The following is a 22039-nucleotide window of genomic DNA, read 5'->3' as shown; positions in this document are numbered from 1 at the left end:
AGAATATATATATGTATATGTATATAGGTAACATATTTTTCTGCCTGTCTTTCTGATATCAGCACATACTGGAATCTTCTTTTTAAAAATAATTGTACCTACTATTTATATGTGCCTAAAATAAAAGAATTAAGTATATGAAGATCTCCAAACACTTATGTTAAAACATCTTTCAGAATTCTGTGCTTCTACAACTTGACACTGCACGGTTATTTAAAAGTTATTTTATAAATACTTCCTTTTGCATATGATGATATTTTAAGGTTTTTTTTTTTTTTCACTTAAGGCTGAGAATCACTGTTGAAATTTTATTATCAGGAGTAATACAAAACTAAAAATTTAAAATGTGAATGATTTCCTTTTATGCCAATGAGAGTTAGAAGTGTGGAGGGTAAAAAATCCACAACCTCACAAATTCTGTGCTTGCATTTCATTTCCTTATACTTACTCTAGCATCGTTATCATGGTGCCCCATATCTGGATGTTTGTTGAGGGGAGTAAAGCTAAAAGAATTTAATAAGCCAAGCAATATGATGGCCAATCAATTGGGAATGGATGTTCACATAACTCCTTTCTATTCTGAAATCCTTCCTGCTCATTGATTTGGAGTTTTGACCATTAGAAATAAGAAAAGTGAGAAATAAAGTGGATTGCAAAAGCAAAGAAACAGAAATGCTTTATGTGTGTGTGTTGTGTGTATGTGTTGTTTCCCTCATGGCCCTTACTTCTGAAAATAAAAACCTGCCTTTTATTTGGGAAATCTCACTCGTTCCTCATTATCAGTCATGTAATTTTTTTAAAAATAATTTTTATTGTGCTTTAAGTGAAAGTTTACAAATCAAGTCAGTCACATATAAGCTTATATACACCTTACTACATACTCCCATTTTTTTTTTTTAATGAGTCAGCCCACTCCCTCCTTCCGTGACTGTTTTGCCAGTTTCTAACCCTCTCTACCCTCCCATCTCCCCTCCAGACAGGAGATGCCAATACAGTCTCAAGTGTCCACCTGATAAAAGTAATTTTTATTTCAATGGATTCCATCTCCAGCTCCAAAAGAATTCTGAGTGGCTTAACATAACAATTCCATATTCTGGGCAATAGAGATTGGTTTAGAAATGGGTGTGCAACTCAATTAGAACTAATGAGATGGTAAGAGAAGTTTTCTGGGGCTTCTGGAAATGCTGTCTTCTACTGGGCTTGATGTAATATGAAGCTTTAGAATGCAGTAGCCATCTTAATACCACAGACAGTAACAGCCAGCAAGGAGCACAGAGAAAGACAGGACTGAGGTATAAAAAAACGTGGCTCTAATGACCCCATTTGAACCTCTGGTCACACCACCACTGAAGTGAGATTTAACTCTGATCCTTTTTGTTATGTATGCTGATACAGTCTCATTTTTGTGTCAGCCAGTTTGAATTGGGTTTTATGTCACTAGGAGTTGAAAGACTTCTAATAGTATAAAGGCAGAGAGATTTTTTCCATTAATTTGATTTGGTTTATTGAAATATTTTTACACGTTGGACACTGTTGTAGAGTTTAATGATATAGAGAAGAGTCATGGTTGTTTCCCTCATGGAGTTTACAGTTTAATAAAGAAGATACACAAGCACATCAAAAAACTGAATATAATGTCAATATTATAAGTGTGTGACAGAGGTATGGCCAGGGTGACACAGAAGCAATGAGGAAGGGCACAGATACAACTGAGTCTAACCTGCAGCTTCAGTCAGTCTTTTGGTGCATGTACTTGGTGTCTGTGACTTACTGAGTTAAAATCAAATATTGTGAGTCTTTTTTTCTGTAAGTACAGTTTTCTTTTATAAGTCATACCTATTTCTCAGAATAAGTGAAAGCTATTTACTCAACTCATGTAACACTGCTTCAATTGTTAGGAAATTTAAAAGCGAAAACTTTCTCTTTTAGTTTCCCTTTTTTATGAACCAGTTTCCTCAGAATTTGCTGTACAATAATTAACTGAAGATTTTTAACAAATCTGATGCTCAGATCATGTCCACAAATCATTAAAAATAGACTCTCTGGGAATGGGTCCAAGGGATCAGTATATTTTTTGTTAATTCCCCAGGTAATTTCAATGTGGATCCAAATTTTGACAATCAGTGTTAAATTTCCTCCTAAAATATAATGTGTATACATGTCACCTGGGGCTATCGTTAAAATGTAGATTCTGCTTCTGTAGGTCTGAAATGAGGTCTAGAGTATGCATTTCTATCAAGTTCCCATGTGATGCCAATGCTACTTTGAGTAACAAAGTTTAAACCAGATTCAAAGTGCTTATGCAATTTTCATTACTTGAAAGGTAAAAAAAGTAAATTTTAAATGCATTTTATTTAACTCAATTTATGTAAAATATTATTTAAAATGTACTCAAGTATAAAAATTATTAATGAAATAGTTTACATTCCTTTTTGGGGGTGAAGTCTTCAAATCCATTGTGTATTTTATACTTGCAGGGATTTCAATTTGAACCAGTAACCTTTGAAATGATCAATAGCCATACGTGGCCATCATATTATACAGCACAGTTATAGACCACTGGATCCCATCAATCCACATCATGGAAAGGACAGACTACATTATGTCATTTTTTACAAGGAAAATGTGAAATCATTGATTACTTACCAATAAGTTTCCAATTAAAATAACCATCATGTAAAAGGGAATACATGTGACTCGGCTTGCCACCTCCAAGCAGTCCCATAAGGTCTCTATCCATTCTCCACAGAGAATCCGGAACACATTCAGGTAGGAGTGGAAGAAGTCATGCATGTGCCAGCGTGGGAGTTGGCAGCCTTTGTCTATATTGCAAACACAGTTTTCGTAATTCACACCAAAGATCTTCAGCCCAAGCACAGCAGAGAAGAAGCTGAACGTAAACAGTAGGAGGATCAAGTTTTTCAGGGCCAACAATGAGTTACCAAGAGTCCACATTAGATTTGTAAATGTCGGCCAATATTTTCCCAGCTTGAAAATTCGCAGCTAAAAAAGCAATGTAAAAAACAACAAAAAACGAACAGCTTGTTAATATTTATTATGATGTCTATGTAAAAATTTTTATTAGCATTATACACACACATATAGTCCTTAAAGTAATATTCGGTTTTAAGCATTATTAATACTAACCACTGGATATTCACCTTATGTGTAATACATAATACATCTTATTCTACAATTGTATACACTAAAGGCATATATATTCTCTTCTACTGTTCTATCTGTCAACCCCCATCCAATATTATACTATTATAATTACTCTAGTTTTATTTTAGATTTAGGTGTCTGGTAAGGGCAAATAGACATTCTTTGTTTTTCATATTATGTTGCCTATCTTTTCCAGATTTTCAATCCAGATAATAATGAAAAAGTCTTTCAGGTTCCAGTGAATTTCACTGAAAGTTCTATAGTGTATAAAAATATATCTTTTAAAAATTTTATGGTGATAAAATTATAACAAAAAGTTTGCCATTTTAACCATTTTAAAGTGCACAACTCAGTGACATTAATCACATTCGCCACATTGAGCTACCATCACCACTATTTCCATCATCCCAAACAGGAACTCCTACCCCTTTAGCAATAATTCCTATTATTTCCTCCTTCCAGTCCCTGCTAACTAATAAACTTTTGCCTTTATGTATTTGCCTAATTTAGATATTTCATACAATATTTGTTCCTTTTTATCTGACTTACTTAACTCAGAATAATGTTTTCAAGGTTGATCCATGTCATGGCATGTACCAGAATTTCATTTTTCTTTAAAATGAATACATTTCTGTATTAGTCAAATAATATTTCATTGTAAGCTATATTGTTGTTGTTGTTAGGTGCTGTCAAGTCAGTTCGTACTCATAGGGACCCTATGTACAACACAATGAAAGACTACCTGGTCCTGCGCCATCCTCACAATCCTTGTTATGCTTGAGCCATTTGTTACAGTCACTGTGTCAGTCTATCTCATTGAAGGACTTCCTCTTTTTCGCTTACCCTCTCCTCTACCAAGCATGATGTCCTTCTCCAGGGGCTGATCCCTCCTGATAACATGTACAAAACATGAGATGAAGTCTTGCCATCCTTACTTCCAAGGAACATTCTGGCTGTAGTTCTTCCAAGACAGATTTTTTCGTTCTTTTGGCACTCCATGGTATATTCAATATTCTTCTCCAGCCACCATAATTCAAAGGTGTCAGTTCTTCTTTGGTCTTTCTTATTCATTGCCTAGCTTTCACATGCATATGAGGTGATTAAAAACACCATGGTCAGGCGCACCTTAGTCATCAAAGTGATCTCTTTGCTTTTTAACACTTTAAAGTGGTCTTTTGCAGATTTGCCCAATGAAGTGTCATTTGATTTCTTGACTTGTTTCTATGGGTGTTGACTGTGGATCCAAGTAAAATGAAATCCTTGACAACATCAATCTTTTCTCCATTTGTCATGACGTTGCTTATTGGCCCAGTTGTGCGGATTTTTGTTTTCTTTACGTTGAGTTGTAATCCATACTGAAGGCTGTGGTCTTTGATCTTCATCAGTAACAGCTTCAAGTCCTCTTCCCTTCCAGCAAGCAAAGTTGTGTCATCTGCATAACGCTGGTTGTTAATGAGCCTTCCTCTAATCCTGATACCCCATTCTTCTTCATATAGTCAGCTTCTCAGATTATTTGCTCAGCATACAGATTGAATAAGTATGGTGAAATGATACAACCCTGACTCACACCTTTCCTGATTTTAAACCACTTGGTATCCCCTTGTTCTGTTCGAATGACTGCCTCTTGATGTGTGTTCAGGTTCCTCATGAGCACGATTAAGCATTCTGGAATTCCTATTCTTCTCAATGTTATCCATAATTTGTTATGATTCAGAGTCAGATGCCTCTGCATAGTCAATGAAACACAGGTAAACATCTTTCTGATATTCTCTGCTTTTAGCCATGATCCATCTGACATCACAAATGATATCATTAGTTCCATGTCCTCGTCTGAGCCCAACTTGAATTTCTGCAAGTTTCCTGTTGATATACTGTTGCAACCACTTTTGAATGATCTTCAGCAAAATTTTACTTGTATGTGATATTAATGATATTGTTTGATAATTTCTGCATTGGATTGGATCAGCTTTCTTTGGAATAGGCATAAATATGGATCTCTCCCAGCACTTTCATCATTGCATCCGTTTGTTAAAACTTCTCAGTTGGTATTCCGTCAATTCCTGGAGCCTTGTTTTTCCCCAATGCCTTCAGTGAAGCTGGGACTTCTTCCTTCAGTACCATCAGTTCTTGATCATATGCTACCTCCTGAAAATGACTGAATATGGATTGATTCTTTCTGGTACAGTGACTATGCGTATTCCTTCCATCTTCTTTTGATGCTTCCTGTGTCATTCAATATTTTGTTCATAGAATCCTTCACTATTGCAACTCGAGGCTTGAATTTTTTCTTCAGTCCTTTTAGCTTGGGAAATGCCCAGCATGTATATTCTTCTCTTTTGGTTTTCTATCTCCAGGTCTTGGCACATGTCATTATAATACTTTGTCTTCTTGAGCCACCCTTTGACATCTTCTGTTCAGCTCTTTTACTTCATAATTTCTTCTGTTCACTTCAGCTACCAGACATTCAAGAGCAAGTTTCAGAGTCTCTTCTGACATCCATTTTGGTCTTTTCTTTCTTTTTAATGACCTCTAGCTTTCTTCATATATGATGTCCTTTCACAACTTGTCTGGTCTTCAGTCATTAGTGTTTAATGCATGAAATCTATTCTTGGGATGGCCTCTAAATTCAGGTGGGATATATTCAGGGTCATACTTTGGCTCTTGTCGACTTCTTCTAATTTTCTTCAGTTTCAGTTTGAACTTGCATATGAGCAATTGATAGTCTGTTCTGAAGTCAGCCCCTGGCCTTGTTCTGACTGATGACACTGAGTTTCTTCATTGTCTCTTTCCAAAGATAGAATCGATTTGATTCCTGTGTATTCCATCCAGCATTTATGTTGTTGAAAAAAGTTATTTTCAGTGAAGAAGTTATTGGTCTTGCAAAATTCTATCATGGGATCTCTGGCATAATTTTTATCACCAAGGTCACATTTTCCAAATACTGATCCTTTTTTGTTTCCAACTTTTGCATTCCAATCATCAGTAAGTATCCACGTAATCTGAGGTATAGCTATATAGTAATACATTTTGTTTCTCTATTCATCTGTTGATGGACCAAAACCAAACCAAACCAAACCCATTGCCATTGAGTTTATTCTGACTCATAGTGACCCTATGGGACAGAGTAGAACTGGCCCATAGGGTTTCCAAGTAGCACCTGGTGGATTCAAACTGCGAACCTTTTGGTTAGCAGCTGTAGCTCTTAACCACTATACCACCAGGGTTTCTGTTGATAGACCCTTGAGTTGTTTTCACTTTTTCGCTATTGTTGCAGTGAGCATTGGTGTGCATGTATCTCTATGAGTCTCTGCTTTCAAGTTTCTTGGACATATACCTAGGGATGGAATTGATGGGCCATATGGTAATTGTTTGTATAACTTTTTGAGGAACTGCCAAACTGTGCTCTATAGTGGCTGTGCCATTTTATATTTTCTCCAGCAATGCACAAGGGTTCCAATTTTTCCATATTCTCACCAACTCGTTAGTGTCAGTTTTTCTTGTAATAACCATCCTAGTGGTTCGAGGTGGAACTTCATTGCAGTTTTGATTTCCACTTACATAATGAGTAACTGGAGCCCTGGTGGTGCAGTGGTTAAGAGTTTGGCAAACCCTTTGAAAAAAACCCTTTGCTGTCAAGTCGATTCCAACTCATAGCAATCCTGTAGGACAGAGTAGAACTGCCATAAAGGGTTTCCAAGGAGTGCCTGGTGGATTCGAACTGCCTACATTTGGGTTAGCAGCTAAGCTCTTAACTACTACGCCACCAGGGTTTCCAAGAGCTTGGCTGCTAACTAAAATGTTGACAGTTCAAATCTACCAGTTGCTCCTTGGAAACCCTACGGGGCAGTTCTACTGTGTCCTATGGTGCTGCTGTGAGTTGAAATTGACTTGACAGTAATGGGTTTGGTTTTGGTTTTTAATGAGCAACTATACTGAGGAACTTCTCCTGTGCTTATTGGCCATTTGTATATTTTCTTTGGAGAAACATCTATTCAAGATCTTTAGAGTTTTTGATTTGGTTGTCTTTTTGTTATTGAGTTGTAGGATATCTATCTACATCTAGATATTAAACCTTTATCAGACACATGGTTCTTGAATATTTTCTCCTATTTTGTTGGTTGTTTCTGCACTTTCTTCATAATGTACTTTGATGCACAAAAAGTTTTCATTTTCATAAAATTCAGTTTATCTAATTTGTCTTTTGTCATTTATATTTTTGTTGTCACATTAAGAGTACATTGTCTAAAAAAAGGTCTTGAAGTTTTACCAACAAGTTTTCTTCCAAGTCTTGAAGTTTCACTCCTAAGTTTTCTTCTAAGAGTTTCATGGTTTTAGTTCGTACATTTAGGTCATTGATCCATTTTTAGTTAATTTTTGTATATGGTGTGAGGCGTTGGTTCAAACTCATTCTTTTGTGTGTGGAGACCTAATTGTCCCAACTCTGTTTATTGAAAAAAAAAATTCTGACCAAAAGCAAAGAAGTTTCCGGGATAAACTGAATGCTTCAAAGGTCAGCGGAGCAAGGGCAGGGGTTTGGGGACCATGGTTTAAGGGTACTTCTAAGTCAATTGGCAAAATAATTCTATTATGAAAACATTCTGCATCCCACTTTGAAATGTGGCATCTGGGGTCTTAAATGCTAAAAAGCAGCCATCTAAGATGCATCAATTGGTCTCAACCCACCTGGAGCAAAGGAGAATGAAGAACACCAAGGTCACACGATAACTAAGTGCCCAAGAGACAGAAAGGGCCACATGAACCAGAGACCTACATCATCCTGAGACCAGAAGAACTAGTTGGTGCCCGGCCACAACCGATGACTGCCCTGACAGGGAGCACAACAGAGAACCCCTGAGGGAGCAGGAGATCAGTGGGATGCAGACCCCAAATTCTCATAAAAACACCATACTTAATGGTCTGATTGAGACTAGAGGAATCCCGGCGGTCATGGTCCCCAAACCTTCTGTTGGCCCAGGACAGGAACCATTCCTGAAGACAACTCAGCAGACATGAAAGGGACTGGACAGTGGGTAGGAGAGAGATGCTGATGAAGAGTGAGCTATTTGTATCAGGTGGACACTTGAGACTGTGTTGGCATCTCCTGTCTGGAGGGGGGATGGGAGGATAGAGAGAGTTGGAAGCTGGCAAATTTGTCACGAAAGCAGAGACTAGAAGGGCTGACTCATTAGGGGGAGAGCAAGTGGAAGTACAGAGTAAGGTGTATATAAACTTATATGTGACAGTTTGACTTGATTTGTAAACGTTCACTTGAAGCTCAATAAAAGTTAATAAAAATAAAAAAAATATATATTCTTTCTCTACTGAATGGACTTGGTAACTTTGACAAAAATCAATTGGCCAAAGATGTATGTGTTTCTTTCTGAACTTTCAATTTTATTCCACTGGTCTGTATGTCTATCCTTATACCAGTACCCCATTGCTTTGATTACTATAGCTTTATATACATTTTGAAGTCAGTAAGTGTGAGTCCTCCTTTTCTGTTCTTCTTCTTCAAGATTATTTTGGCTATTTGGGGACCCTTGCATTTCCATAGGAATTTGGAGATTTGTTTTTCTGTTTCTGTATACAGGCTGTTGTAATTTTGATGGAGACTGCATTGAATCTATAGATTGCTTTGGGTAGCATTGACATCTTAACAATATTAAGTCTTCCAGTCCGTGGACATGAAATGTCATTTCATTTATTTAGGTCATATTTCTCTTTTACGTAGCATACAGAAGACCAAATGTAGCATTCCAGGTTTAGAATAAACCTAAATCTGAACATCACCAGATTTTTATATTTCTATTTATATAGCACAAGAAAATGTTAACTTTTTAGGTCACTATATCACACTGAATCTAAAGTCATCTAAAACCTATACATCATTTTTATATATGCTATACCTTTCCCAAACTTTTTCTAATATGTAGTTGGCTTTCTAGACTTAACAGTAGGACTTTACATTTATCCATGTAAAACATAATCCTCTTAGACTCAGTCCATTGCCAGTCTTTTAGATATTTTGATACTATCTTTCATCACATTTTCTGCATTTACCAGGCTTGATCCATCCATAAATTTGATGACTACATCTGTATATGTTTCTCTTACTCATCAGAAAAGTTATGGTTGAGGGCTTAATTCAGGGCTCTAAAGAATTCACATTCCAGGGAGTAATCATTTGGTTGCCTAGTTTTCTGATTCTCACCATCAGCTTACACTGAAGACATGCACTGATTCTGGCCTAATTATTTTCATAATGATTTACATTCTGATGTCCTGAATAAACCTACTGCCTCCCTCCTTTATAAGGTCTCCTACTCTTCACTTAGAAATATTCAGAAATTCAGTTTCTTAGTCACACTGGCCTTCAGCTTCTGAGACTCTTCATTACCCTGCTTACCAAAACTTGTCCAATAATGTTAACCTCATTTCAAGTTTGCTACATATATGGCCTTATTTCTTTTTAATGCTTTGATCAAATGCCACAAAGGAGGCTGTTTACTCTTTCCTGGTGTTCTTTCTAAGCTTGTTATATATGAATTAATTCATTTAATCCTCCCAATATCCCAATGTGATAGATATTACTATTATTCCTATTGATGTCTGAGGAAACAGAGGTCCATTATAACAGTAGGTCTTGGACTTTACTTACCATCCTGAATAATTGAAAAAGAGCTATTCCTTGCACAGTCACTATATAAAGTTCAGCCAAACCATGGAACACAATTAGGCTATCAAATATGTTCCAACCTACTTGGAAATACCCATGTGGATGCATGGCAATTATTTTTAAAATCATTTCTGCTGTGAAAATTCCAATAAAAACCTAAATAAAAACAAAACACATGAGTGAAAAAACAATTCCAACAGCTCCATCACAACCCTGAAGCAGAGAAACTAATTCTTTGCTGCCCATTCTTCACTGTTCCTCAGTCAAGATCTGATTAGTTTTGGAGGCTGTGTTACAATGACAGAACCATATATTTTATTTAACAATCTAATGTGAAACACTTTATACTGAACCTTTAATTGCTTTAATAAAGCATAGTGAAATAAAACAAAAGAATGATTTAGGGCGAAAATCTTCCCAGTTGGAACAGTTCCTTTTGAGATAAGTATATCTTAAGATACATAAGTTTTGAACTTGTGAGAGAATAAAAATCGTACATATATGAATGATTCAGGTAAAAACAGAGTAAACCTATAGAAACCGTTTTCTGGAAATCATACTGGCAGAAATAACTAAATTACTGTTTTATTATCAAGTTAAGTGTGCAATTCAAACACAGCAGTTTGACTGTTTGCATTAGTACCAAGCAACTAAGCAACAGCAACAAAATAAAATCAAAGAAATTTAAACAGTATGCATTTGCTTGAATGTGGCTTGTTTTTAAACTCATGAAATCCATTTTTATCTTTTACATTGTATATGATAAAAGGATAGACAAATCTCAAATATACCTTGTCAAAATGAAATAGACAAGACAGGAGGTTAGGAGAGACAAGGTCAGTTGCTGGTGTTGTCAGGATTCTGAACCTAGTATCAATGCAGAACTTGTGCCTGTTATTTCACCTCCACCCCACGTTGATCTATGGGGGTATGGTATCAAGAGAGTATACACCTGGGAAGGGAGAGGGCATGAAATACAGTGAAACCTGTGACAGCCGGAACTTGAGGGGACTGCCTTGTTTTTCTGAGTCTTGCAAATTTTCTGCCTTGGACAGGGTGTGGTCTTAACTACTTTTCTATCACTCATTTTAGTAGAAAATATTTGAGTTTTCCTTCTCTGACAGGTTTTTACCTTACACAAGTTCCAGTTTTCACAGGTATTACTGTAATTTCCCTTTAATCTGACTGTAAAGCAGCTGGCTGAGAATCCCAAATTTAAATGGGAGAAATTTCAACTTCAACTGTAAAATTATATAATGATAAGAATGTTTACAAAGATGCGGGGGAGGAGCATGAGCACAGCACTCCAGCCAATCCTAATATAATGAAGTTGTAACATACTGGCGTTATAAAATAAAATCATGGGCATAACTAAAGAAAAGATGAAATAGTAAATGAAAATAATGCACAGTGAGAGTTTTACCAGGTTTCCGATACTGAGAAGACTGTTGGTTCCTTCACTTCTTGGATAATGTTCCAATGCCAAAAACAGTATGTTTAAAATTATGCATATGGCAAGGGCAAGATCAGTAAATGGGTCCATTATAATCATATGGACAAATTCTTTCCATTTTAACCAACAGGGGGAACAATTCCAGATCAAGAAAGTTTTAGCAAATCTATACCAACACAATGGACATTTCTTCCTAGATTCTTTAACTTCTGAAAGGAAAGAATAGCAAAGTTAAATGCTATCATTTGTTTTTAGTTCTTAATTAATAAACACTATTTGATTTTTGAATGTAAAGGGAAGTTTGAAACTAGACTTCTAATTTAAAATTAGCAAGTTGAAAGTGCTATATTAATAAAAAATATAACCAAGTACATTTCTTCTACTTTGTTCACGCTTCCTGAGGCAAACTGTGGATTGGAAGCAAAAAGAAGGAATATCTCTTAATAAACAAATATGGGGATGATTTCTAATTTCAAGATTTATAAACTTTAAAAGAATAATACCCTTCAATATTGTCCATGGTAAGAATCTGCTGGTTCTATATAAAAAGGCACAGGCATGTCTAGAAAGACCTTGAGGTATCAGTGTTTTATACTCCAACTCTATATGTAGTTACAAGTTACACTTCTATATTGTTTTCAGTGTTAAACAAAGACAACACCTTGGCCATTTTTGGTGATCCATTCCAATATTTATAAAATTATTCTTATAAAATTCTTATATATTGTTCTTCCTAATAGTGTCATATTATTCCTTAAATTTCGGTCACCAGCATCTAAAATTCTGAAGAAATCACAGGATTTCTTTAATAGTGAATCTTATTAATGATAATACTTTCCATATTGTCTAAATATTTTTGGATTTACCTTCTTTATGTGCAAAAGTACCATCATCCAACAAATCCACAGATGTGCTCATAGAAGCTGGTGATCTTTTCTTCATTTCTATTTGTATGGTCTTGGTCTGAAAAGAAATTTGATTAGCCTAATATTGGCTTAAGGAACCCTGGTGGCTCAGGGGTTAAGTGGTCAGCTGCTAACTGAAAGGTTGGCGATTCAAATGCACCAGCTCCTCCACAGAAGAAAGACATGGCAGTCTGTGTCCATATAGATTTACAGCCTTGGAACCCTATGGGGCAGTTCTACTCTGTCTGTAGGGTCACTATGAGTTGGAATCAACTTGATGGCAATGGGTTTTCATTTTTTTAAATGGGTGTATAATAAAAGATTTAAGCATTTTATGCTGATACAGTATTCTCCATATGGACTGCTATGCCTTCTTCTGTTCCGTGTAATTAAGACTGACTATATCTTTATTATAGGTGGATTAAATTTCTATGGGATAAATACAACTAGAAAAATTTCTCATACCTATTTTATTATTAAGGAGTTCTAGCGGCACAGTGATTAAGTGCTTAACTGCTAACTGAAAGGTTAGTGATTCAAACCCACCAGCCACTTCATGGGAGAAAGATGTAGCAGTTTGCTTCTGTAAAGATTACAGCTTTGGGAACATTTAGTAAATGCCTAAAGAGACTGAAATCTATACTTACCTTTTTGAAAAATTGTGTCTTTAGCCAACATAATCTGCTGCTTTTCTATCATGTTATTTCTAAGCAATCCCCTGCAATTCCAACATGGAATTGTAATCTTACTAATCTTAGATAAAAAAAAAAAAAAAAAAATCTTAGATCAGTCACCTAAAAAGTCCTAAATATGTTCAATTTTAAATTCTTCTCTCTCTCTCATAAGTGCTTTCTTATGTATAAATAATAAAGGAAAATTAGATAAATTTTGTGAAAATGGTTTCATTTCCCAGAAAACTTCTGCATCACAAGATGTTCTAGGACTCTTCCGGGGAAAAAAAATCCTTTGTAATTGAAATAGTTTTAATTAAAATTAGAAAAATATTATGTGATCCAGAAGCCACAAAATGAATGAAGATATTTGGAAATTAGGAAATAACCCAAGCTCTTTAAAAGCAGAGTTAATAGGGTATCTTGGGAAAATGTAAGTATTGTTGCCCTCTTGGATACATTTGTGTGTAGTTGTAAGCCCTTGAAATTCTGAAATGCCACTTCAGAACAAATTACACATTCAATGCATCATTCAGACTCCATTCACGCATTCCGAAGGACTCATTGCTAGAGACAGATAGCTTTGTAATTGGTTTTTTCATGACTTATTCATGGGTGATATAGCTATACTCAATAGCCTCTTTTTAACCTATTTTTTCATCATATGATCTATAATTGTTTCTTGTTTCACTGGCATGTTATGGACCTTGTAGACACAAATATCTATCAATAACTTATCATTTTGCATGACCTTACATCATCTCAGTCAGACTCCACTTTTTGGTAGAATGACTTTTGTGGAACTACTTCACAGATTCTGAATTAATAAAATGGTTATATATGTAAGGAAGTTAAAATGTTCCTCTTTTTTACCCAGACAAGACCCCTTAGCCAGCCTTACAACACATTCCACTTAGTGCCAGGGTTTGCCTTTGCCCTTTACTTTTCCTTATCTCTTTCTATTCTCTTTTTATATGAGGGTCCTGAGTATGACCCTGTTATATTCTTTGTCAAGGTCCTTGGGTGGTGCAAATGACTTGCATTCAACTGAACTAAAGATTTGTGGTTCAAATCCATCCAGCAGTGCTGCAGAAGAAGGTATGGAGCGGTTCTAGTCTCTAACATATGGGGTTGCCATGAGTCAGAATTGACGCAAAGGCAAGGGATTTGGGTTTTTTTTTTTCTTCTTTTTTAATATCCATTGTCCTCTGCCTCAAATTTGATCCTGTTCCATTTACCAGAACAAACTGAGTTAGAGGCAGATATGTGAGGTCACAAGGTCCTGAGGACATAAAAAAGCTACTTCTTGTTTTCCTCAGTCCTGTTCTTCCTTCCAGCACAATTTAGGTTTTTAAAGATAATTTTCCACAACTTCCTTAATGGTAATTCTGTGAATACTTTTGCTATGAGGCTGAAAGTTTGAAAATACAATCAAACCCAGTACCAAAGTATTTGAAAATTACAGCAAAATCTTATGGATTTAATTATTCCATAGATAAAATAATTCCTTTCTAAGTACATCATGATGCAAATGCATTTCCTCTTGGAAGAACTAGAAAGCCAATAAAATCAATTTTTATTCTATTTTTACAACTTTGGTACTGTAATTTTATCCATTCTAAAAAAAAATAATATATTCATAGGTTATCACCAGCAGTAATTTGCATTTTTGGAATAAAAAAAAACTGTATATATTTAAGAAATCTTTAAAAATGTTGGTTCCTCTCATCAAAGTGTGTTAAGGAAAGAATGTTATGTAGCAAAGGAGACACCTCTTACAGAAGTCAATTTTGATCTTCCGATCATGTACCACACGGAAATATTGAATAACCAGCAGAAGGCAATATACTCTGTGACTCTGAAAAGATATCTCTGTGATTTTAAGAGGCATTAAAAAATAATGATACCTCAGCTGCTTCTTTTCCTTCTTGAAATTCTTTTAAGGTCTGTTGATATTTCGGTTCAATCTTCTTAGCTTTTTCAGTGTTTGTCTGCTTTTCTTCTTCATAGGCCATAGCAAGTATGCTCAAGAACAGACTTGCCATATAAAAGGCAAACCAAAAACTTACCACAACAAAAAATATCATGTAGACCTTCCCAGAGGCATAAAGGATCTAATGAAAAGTGGAGAACAGGATAAAAGAGGGAAGTGTTATTTGTCTCCCTGTATTATCTTATTTTAAAATGATAAACAAAACTTTTTGTTTTTTTAAAGAATTTAGTCATAAATGGAAAGTAATCACAAGAGAGTTTAAGTAGTGGCTCTATCTGAGGAAATAAATGAAAAGCTCTTCAATTCTGGACAGATATATAAAATAAACAGTGCATATTATAAAACCAAGGGAGGAATTAATATGTATTCAGGATGAGAATTTAACTCTTTGTCCTCATTAATTAAAAAAAAAAAGTTTTTTAAAGAAAAAACTGCAACATTTCAATTTAAAAAGCTAGACAGTTTGTGTATGGAAGGTTACTTCCTATGAAGTAGAATAAATATATGAAATTTTATCAAGTCAGAGACTGGAGAGTACTTTCTTCTGATCATTACCTTATGAAAAATCATAGCCAGGTGAAAATGAGGTCTATATAAAGGGGTGGGAAGTGGGAATCTTTTGTTTCTGTCAGCACACCTATTCTGATGAAGTACTAATGGGAAAATCACATGAGAAGAGACATACAGCTTCCTTACATGAGTCATGAAAGCGGGCTATATTTCTGGCTAGAAAAAGACAAAATTTTAGATTTCTAAAATGAGCATGAACTAGCTTTAATTTCATAATAATTAGGTAAGATCAGAAAATTTAAAGATTTATAACATTTTAAGTAGAACATTACGAACTCAAAATATTACCAAGTGATTTAACCTTATCAATTAAAAGTATGTGAACAAAAATCAAGAAAACAGACGAAAATAATTTTAATTTTTAAACATCCATTTCAATTAATAGATAAGCATAGTATCTACAGAAAATACTGTGTGGATAAAAAGAGTTTTAAATGTTTACAAAACAATCACAACTTTCAACATTCAATCACAAATATTGAATGATTAACCTAGAGTATATTTGACTCTTAACATATTTTTAAAAAACTCCATTATCCCAAGGAGTCGGCTATTTAGGATTTGGTTAAATATTTTACAATGCAGCTAGCTCTTATTAGAGTCATACATTCACTAGTCAGTTACAGGTATTTTGAAGTGGTCCCTGCAGGGCATGCACATTAGTAAATATGTACAAACTCATTTATTCTACTCAACACATTTATGTGGTATTTACTATTACTTCCAATGAATAGAAGAGGAAATTAAAATAAGAAAGACAAAATAACTGGTCAAAGATTTCACAGCTATGAGGGAGTGCCTGAAAGAGCAAAACTTTTGCTCTTTCAACTATATGATGTTAGTGGAAGATGTAAGTATCCACTCTTGTAAGGACAGAAAAGTATACAAATTCTACTGATATAACATTTTAGTATAAAAATTGGGGTTAATCATAGCTCCTATTTCATAAGTTTGTTATGGAGATCAAATAATCTATGTGAAGATCTTTGCACATGGCATGTATGCAATAAACATTAATAACTGTTAAACATATCTACATTCCATGAGGGTTCACACTTTGTTAATTTTTGTAGCCATTTTACATCAAAAAGTATTTTGATAAGGTAAATATTTATTGAATGAATGGAGAAAAATATTCTCCAAAACATGAGCTGCACTCCTTGGGAGTAATTGCCGAATTTCCCTAGGCATAGTCAGTTCAATTTAGGCAATGCTCAGAGTACAAAACCAGGCCAGATCAAAGCCTGTCTAGGCTAGCAAATAAAAACTCATTAATTAGTGAAGATCCTACATAGAGTCCAACACCAAGGTACCTTCAGACTGATTTCCTATTTCCCAGGTGGAGGGAAAGAATTGCTATTAAACCAATGCTAACTAGAAAATCAGCTTACACACTTTTGGGGCTATTAAAAAAAAAAGGCAAGATTTTTACTATTATGCAATGTCATAATACTCCATATAATATTAATTTATGCCTTTTGTTTATTAAAATTTTATCAAGTATTTCTATGTGTTAGATGCTGGGAACATAAAAATGAAAATAAGACAAAATCTCTCCTTTTAGGTAGCTTATTTCCTAGTGGGGGAAAACGCTGAATATAGCAATCAAAAAACCATTAACCGAGGCAGTTATAGGGTACTGTAGGGTCCCAGAGTAGGATATGCCCAACTCTGAAAGAAGGGCTTGGGGAAAAAGGTCAGAGAAGAAATATCCTGGCTTTGAGACATGACTTTGAGCCACGAGAACAAAAACAGATAGAAGGTAACAGTGATTGCAGGCAGTGGGTACAACATACACTGATACAAACAATTGTAAGAAAAACTCATTTAGTACATAGTCTTTTTTTATACACAAAGAAAGCAGAGAGTATATATTGGTAGGAACCAAATCTGGAGAAGTAGACTGAGACTAGATCTGTGTACCATGGATACGGACTTTGAACTTCATCCCACAGGAATTTGAAAATCACTGAAGGATTTTTAGAAGGGAGATAAGGTAATAAGATGTAGAAATAAGAAGCTACTAGTTTGTGGTGGAGGCTCTGAAACTTTTCAAAATGCTTTGGGAAAGAACAATACAAATATTAATAAAAACATATTAGAAAACATAAGAAGAAAAAATGTCATTTGAAATATTTTGGTGTATTTAATTTTGCATAATAGAATTGTGCTACATGTACTGCTTGATATACTTTTTCATAATTTTAATAATATTTAATAGTTTTAATAATATATCATGAATCATTGTGTCAAAAATGTATCTACCATCATTTTTGTTGTTGTTTTAGGTGAAAGTTTACATAGCAAATTAGGTTTCCCTTTAACAATTTTTATATAAATTGTTCCATGCCACTGGTTATAATTTTTATGATGTGTCAGCATTCTCACGATTTCTACTCTGTTTGTTCTGTTTCCATTGATCTAGTTTCCCTTTCCCTACTTGCCTTCTCATTTTTGCTTTTGGGTAAACATTGACCGTTTGGTGTCATATAGTTAATTGTTTAAGAGAGCACATTACTCATGAGGGATATTGCTTATTTTATAAGCCAATCTATTATTTGGCTGAAAGGTGACCTGCAGAAATAGCTTCAATTCCAAGTTAAAATGGTATCTTAGGGCAATAGCCTCTGGGGTTCCTCCAGTCTCCATTGGTCCAGTAGGTCTGGCCTTTTTTTAGGAATTTGAGTTTTGTACTACATTTTTCTCTCATTCTATCCAGGACCCTCTATTGTGTTTCTGGTCAGAATGGCTGGTACTGGTAGCCAGGCTCCATCTAGTTTTTTTGATCTCAGGTTAGAAAAAGCTGTGATTTGTGTGGGCTATTTTTTTATTAGTCTCATGGACTAGTTTCTTTTTTGAGCCTTTGATTTCCTTCATTCTCTTTTGCTTCATATGAGTAGAGAACAACAGTTGTATCTTAGATGGCTACTTGCAAGCTTTTAAGACCCCAGATGCTACTCACCAAACTAGGATGTAGAACATTATCTTTGTGAACTATATTATGCCACTTGACTAAGTTGTCCCCCAAGACTATGGTCCCAAGCCTTTTAACCCGGTAAACCATTCCTGCAAGTTGTTTGGATATGTTTAAGAAGCCTCCGTAACTGAGCCCCCTATGTGGTTTGTTATATATGTGGATATACATGCAGCACATACAAACATGTACATACATAGACCTACAGATACACTTATACATTTACCATCATTTTTAATAGCTCTGTACATACACACATGCCATAATTTATCTTATCTATCCAATAAAAATAAGTATAGTAGGTTTAAAATAAGAATTTGATCCTTCAACTTAATAAACTTAGGATTTAGAGCAATTTATTTATTTTATCTAATATCACTTGATATGAACCATGCTGCTAAAATAGCATTGCATAGTCTACTGATGAGGGGGACTTCTCTTAAAGGAAAAACTGAGCCTCCATTTTAATGAGTATTAACTTTTTCGAAGAAATTATGGCACACAAAAAATCCGTATGAGAGATATTCCAAGAATTTGGTTTTCAAAATCTCGTTAATAGCAGGCCTTCTGTTATGTACTGGAGCATGACTGAATATTAACATGGAATGAGAAGAAATAGAACATTTTAAAAAATAGCACGTTGTGGGTATTCAATAAATAATTACTTAATACATGGTAATCTCATAGATTCAAGTTTTTTAACTAAAGAATTAATGCCTAAAATGGCTCTCACTTAGTTAATATTAAATGTATAACATCATAGGCTTTGGAGCAGGACAATGAGCTCTGGCATCTACCTGTGTTATTACTTTGGGGATGTTACCCAGTCTATCTGAATCTTTCTGTCTTCCTGTAAAAAACAGGAATTCATCCTGACCTTGTAGAATTGTTTCAAGGATTAAATGAAATCTCATGAAGAGCACTGACCTGGCGTAGTTTCCAGTGGATAGTTTGACACTTAATAATTCTGGCTCCCAGTTCTTCTATCCCCAGATTCTTCTCCACATAAAAATTTAAGAAGCTACTTTGGCCATTGTTTTTAAGTGAGGGGTATATCACCTTTCCTAAGTGCAGGGCTGATTTTCTCTGTTCTTACCTGGTGATAAAGTACCTCTGGATAGTCCTGAGTCATTAACCGAAACAGGGCAAAGAAGGCCCAGCCAAAATTGTCAAAATTTGTGTAGCCATAGTCAGGGTTTCCACCAGCTTTTACACATACGTAGCCTTCAGGACACTGACTAAGAAGACAAAGAAAAGAAAAACCGCTCAGTTAGCTGTCTCGAGATTATGGACAAATCATAAATATAGAACATCTGATGATGAATAATAGGGGCTCCCTCTTTCACAGGGAGCAATTAGTCTTTTCCCCACACAATTCCCAGCTAAAAAGCTGCAAAGGAGCTAAATTTTGAGTCAACATAAGTGAACAGTGTTAATTAAGCTAAAAGGAAAAAAAAAGGTGCCTTACAAATGGTGTCCGCCAAGCCTTTGTTAATGATTTCTATTACCCAATAGCGAAGTGGAGGTATTTGGATACCACAGTGAAAGTATAACTGATGGAAAGTCACATTAATAAAAATGAAGCTGCAGTAGTTCAGTATTTAGTTTTCAAGTGATCTTACCTCAAACCCTCAGGCCACATTATTTAAGGGTAAGAAAACATTTACCACATCAGTAATTTATATAGAAGAATCAGGTTAATCAGATTAAATGTTTATGTCATTTCTCTTCAGGGTGTCCTGATACTTTAATCTACTGTGGGGCTTGGGAGCTGGGGTAGATTATCACAGCAGTGGCTCAATAAATCATGCTTCTCTATATCCACACTTTTAATGTAGTTCCCTTGTATGTTATTCTGGGTTTGGCCACGTGACTTGTTTTGGACAACTGTTAACAGGACATTAACAAATGTGTTGCAAGCAAAGGTTTAAAAAGTGCTTGTACATTGGAGCTTGCCCTTTTCTTGATGCCCTGAGACTATCATGCAAAGACGGCCTGGTTTAGCCTCATTTAAGAGAAGGCATGTAGATAGAAGGATCTGAAAAACAAGATCACGAAAAGAAAGAAGTCCAACTACCCCAGCCATACAGCCATCCCAGCTAAGGCCCCCAGACAAATGTGAGGCCATCTTGGACCATCTAGTCTCTGTCCAACTGCATCTAGTCTCTGTCCAACTGCCAGATTACTGAAGCTGCATGGGAGATTCTAGGTGGCAACCCCAGAAGAATAGCTCAGTTGAGCTTTTCCTAAATTGCTGACTTCTACAATCTGAGCAAACAAATTTGTTGTTACCTTAAGTTACTGACTTTTGGGGTAGTTTACCATGCAGCAAAGGATGTCTGTTACATCACCACATGGCTTTCTCTTTTTGCCTTGAAATGTATCATTGTGATCCTGACTATCTAAGACCAGAAACCAGATTCAGTACACATCTCAGGTCATATTTGAGTTTGGGGTGTACATGAAAAAGGCTAGCTGAAATAGGATGGGACAGACACAATGAAATGGGTTTTGGACTTGAGAATTGAATGAGGAAATCTAGCAGTAGCTCAGCAAAAATTCTGTGCTAAATAAGCAACCCCAAACAAAAAACCAAACCCACTGCCGTTTAGTTGATTCCAACTCATAATGACACTCTACAACAAGCAACAAAAAAGTCTAAACATCTGAATATTTAACTAAATAACCATGCTCCTCTTCCTCACGTGCCTTTTGTTAAACTGGGCCTATAGATGGGTGTCAAGTCATCCCAGCTGAAGAAAGTAAAGGAAAGATCAGGGAATTACGTGAGTCACAGCACTGCTGAGATGCACTCTATTTTCTACTTCATCTCTATTTGAAATTATAGGACAATAAGACACAAGCCATCTCACTACAGAATCATTTATAAATACTGTATTAAGAACAGTAAACTTTTTATTACTGTAAATAAGTCACAAAAGATATACAAGACATAAAATGAGTGAAATATGGCATATCTTTAATATTCTTTTTCTTCAAAGGCTTCTGGCTAACGGACAGGTTTGCACTGTCTTTCTGGGCAATTTTCACTGGCTCTGGGCAAAATGAAAAGAGTTAGAAGGTCCTTGTTTAAGTTCCAACTCTGCCATTTGCTAGCTTTTGGACCTTGTATAAATTATTTAACTAATTTGTCTATTGATTTTTCTCTAAAATTGGATTACTATTTTCCATATTATATACTTCTCAGTTGATGATCCAATGAGATAATATAATCGAATGTGAGTCATCAATAAAAGCTATAGTCATTCAGTAAATACTTCCTGGGTGCTGATACTGTCTTGATGGAAGAAAACATTAACACTACTTACCTAGCATCTGTTCTGTTGCCACAAAGGAGAGCGTATCTTTCTCCTTCCAAATAATAAAAGTTTTCTACTTCTGAAAAAAAAAAAGATATTTTATATTTAATCTTAGAGTTAAGCAGAATATCTGAATTCCATTTAGATCAGCATAGAAGATGAACGTCCCTCTCTACAGCTGAGATGAAAGGAGCATGAAGACTTGCCTTTCTTAGCTAGAGGGCTTTCCCAGCATCTGATGCACAAGCCAGAAGACCTGTGGGAACCCAGATGCTTTACTACCCCAGAAGTGACAAAGCTCAGCAGAAAAAG

At 35.3% G+C, this 22039-nt stretch overlaps 1 protein-coding gene across 1 annotated transcript in view; it reads right to left on the bottom strand.

Moving 5' to 3' along the window:
• The window catches only part of SCN7A (sodium voltage-gated channel alpha subunit 7), a 62355-nt gene that overhangs the window by 24228 nt on the left and 16088 nt on the right, over positions 1 to 22039 (bottom strand). The window contains exons 7-13 of the mRNA XM_003405813.4: positions 21737 to 21806; positions 19504 to 19645; positions 14778 to 14984; positions 12161 to 12257; positions 11265 to 11503; positions 9824 to 9997; positions 2647 to 3003 (exon numbers count right to left, since the gene is read on the bottom strand). Coding sequence (XP_003405861.3) covers positions 2647 to 3003; positions 9824 to 9997; positions 11265 to 11503; positions 12161 to 12257; positions 14778 to 14984; positions 19504 to 19645; positions 21737 to 21806 — 1286 coding nt within the window. The remainder of the gene's footprint in view (positions 1 to 2646; positions 3004 to 9823; positions 9998 to 11264; positions 11504 to 12160; positions 12258 to 14777; positions 14985 to 19503; positions 19646 to 21736; positions 21807 to 22039) is intronic.

This window comes from Loxodonta africana, chromosome 6 (genome assembly GCF_030014295.1).
Source record: "Loxodonta africana isolate mLoxAfr1 chromosome 6, mLoxAfr1.hap2, whole genome shotgun sequence".
NCBI lineage: Eukaryota > Metazoa > Chordata > Mammalia > Proboscidea > Elephantidae > Loxodonta > Loxodonta africana.
Note: the sequence above shows the minus strand (reverse complement) of the source record. Positions and strands in the feature narration are given on the sequence as shown.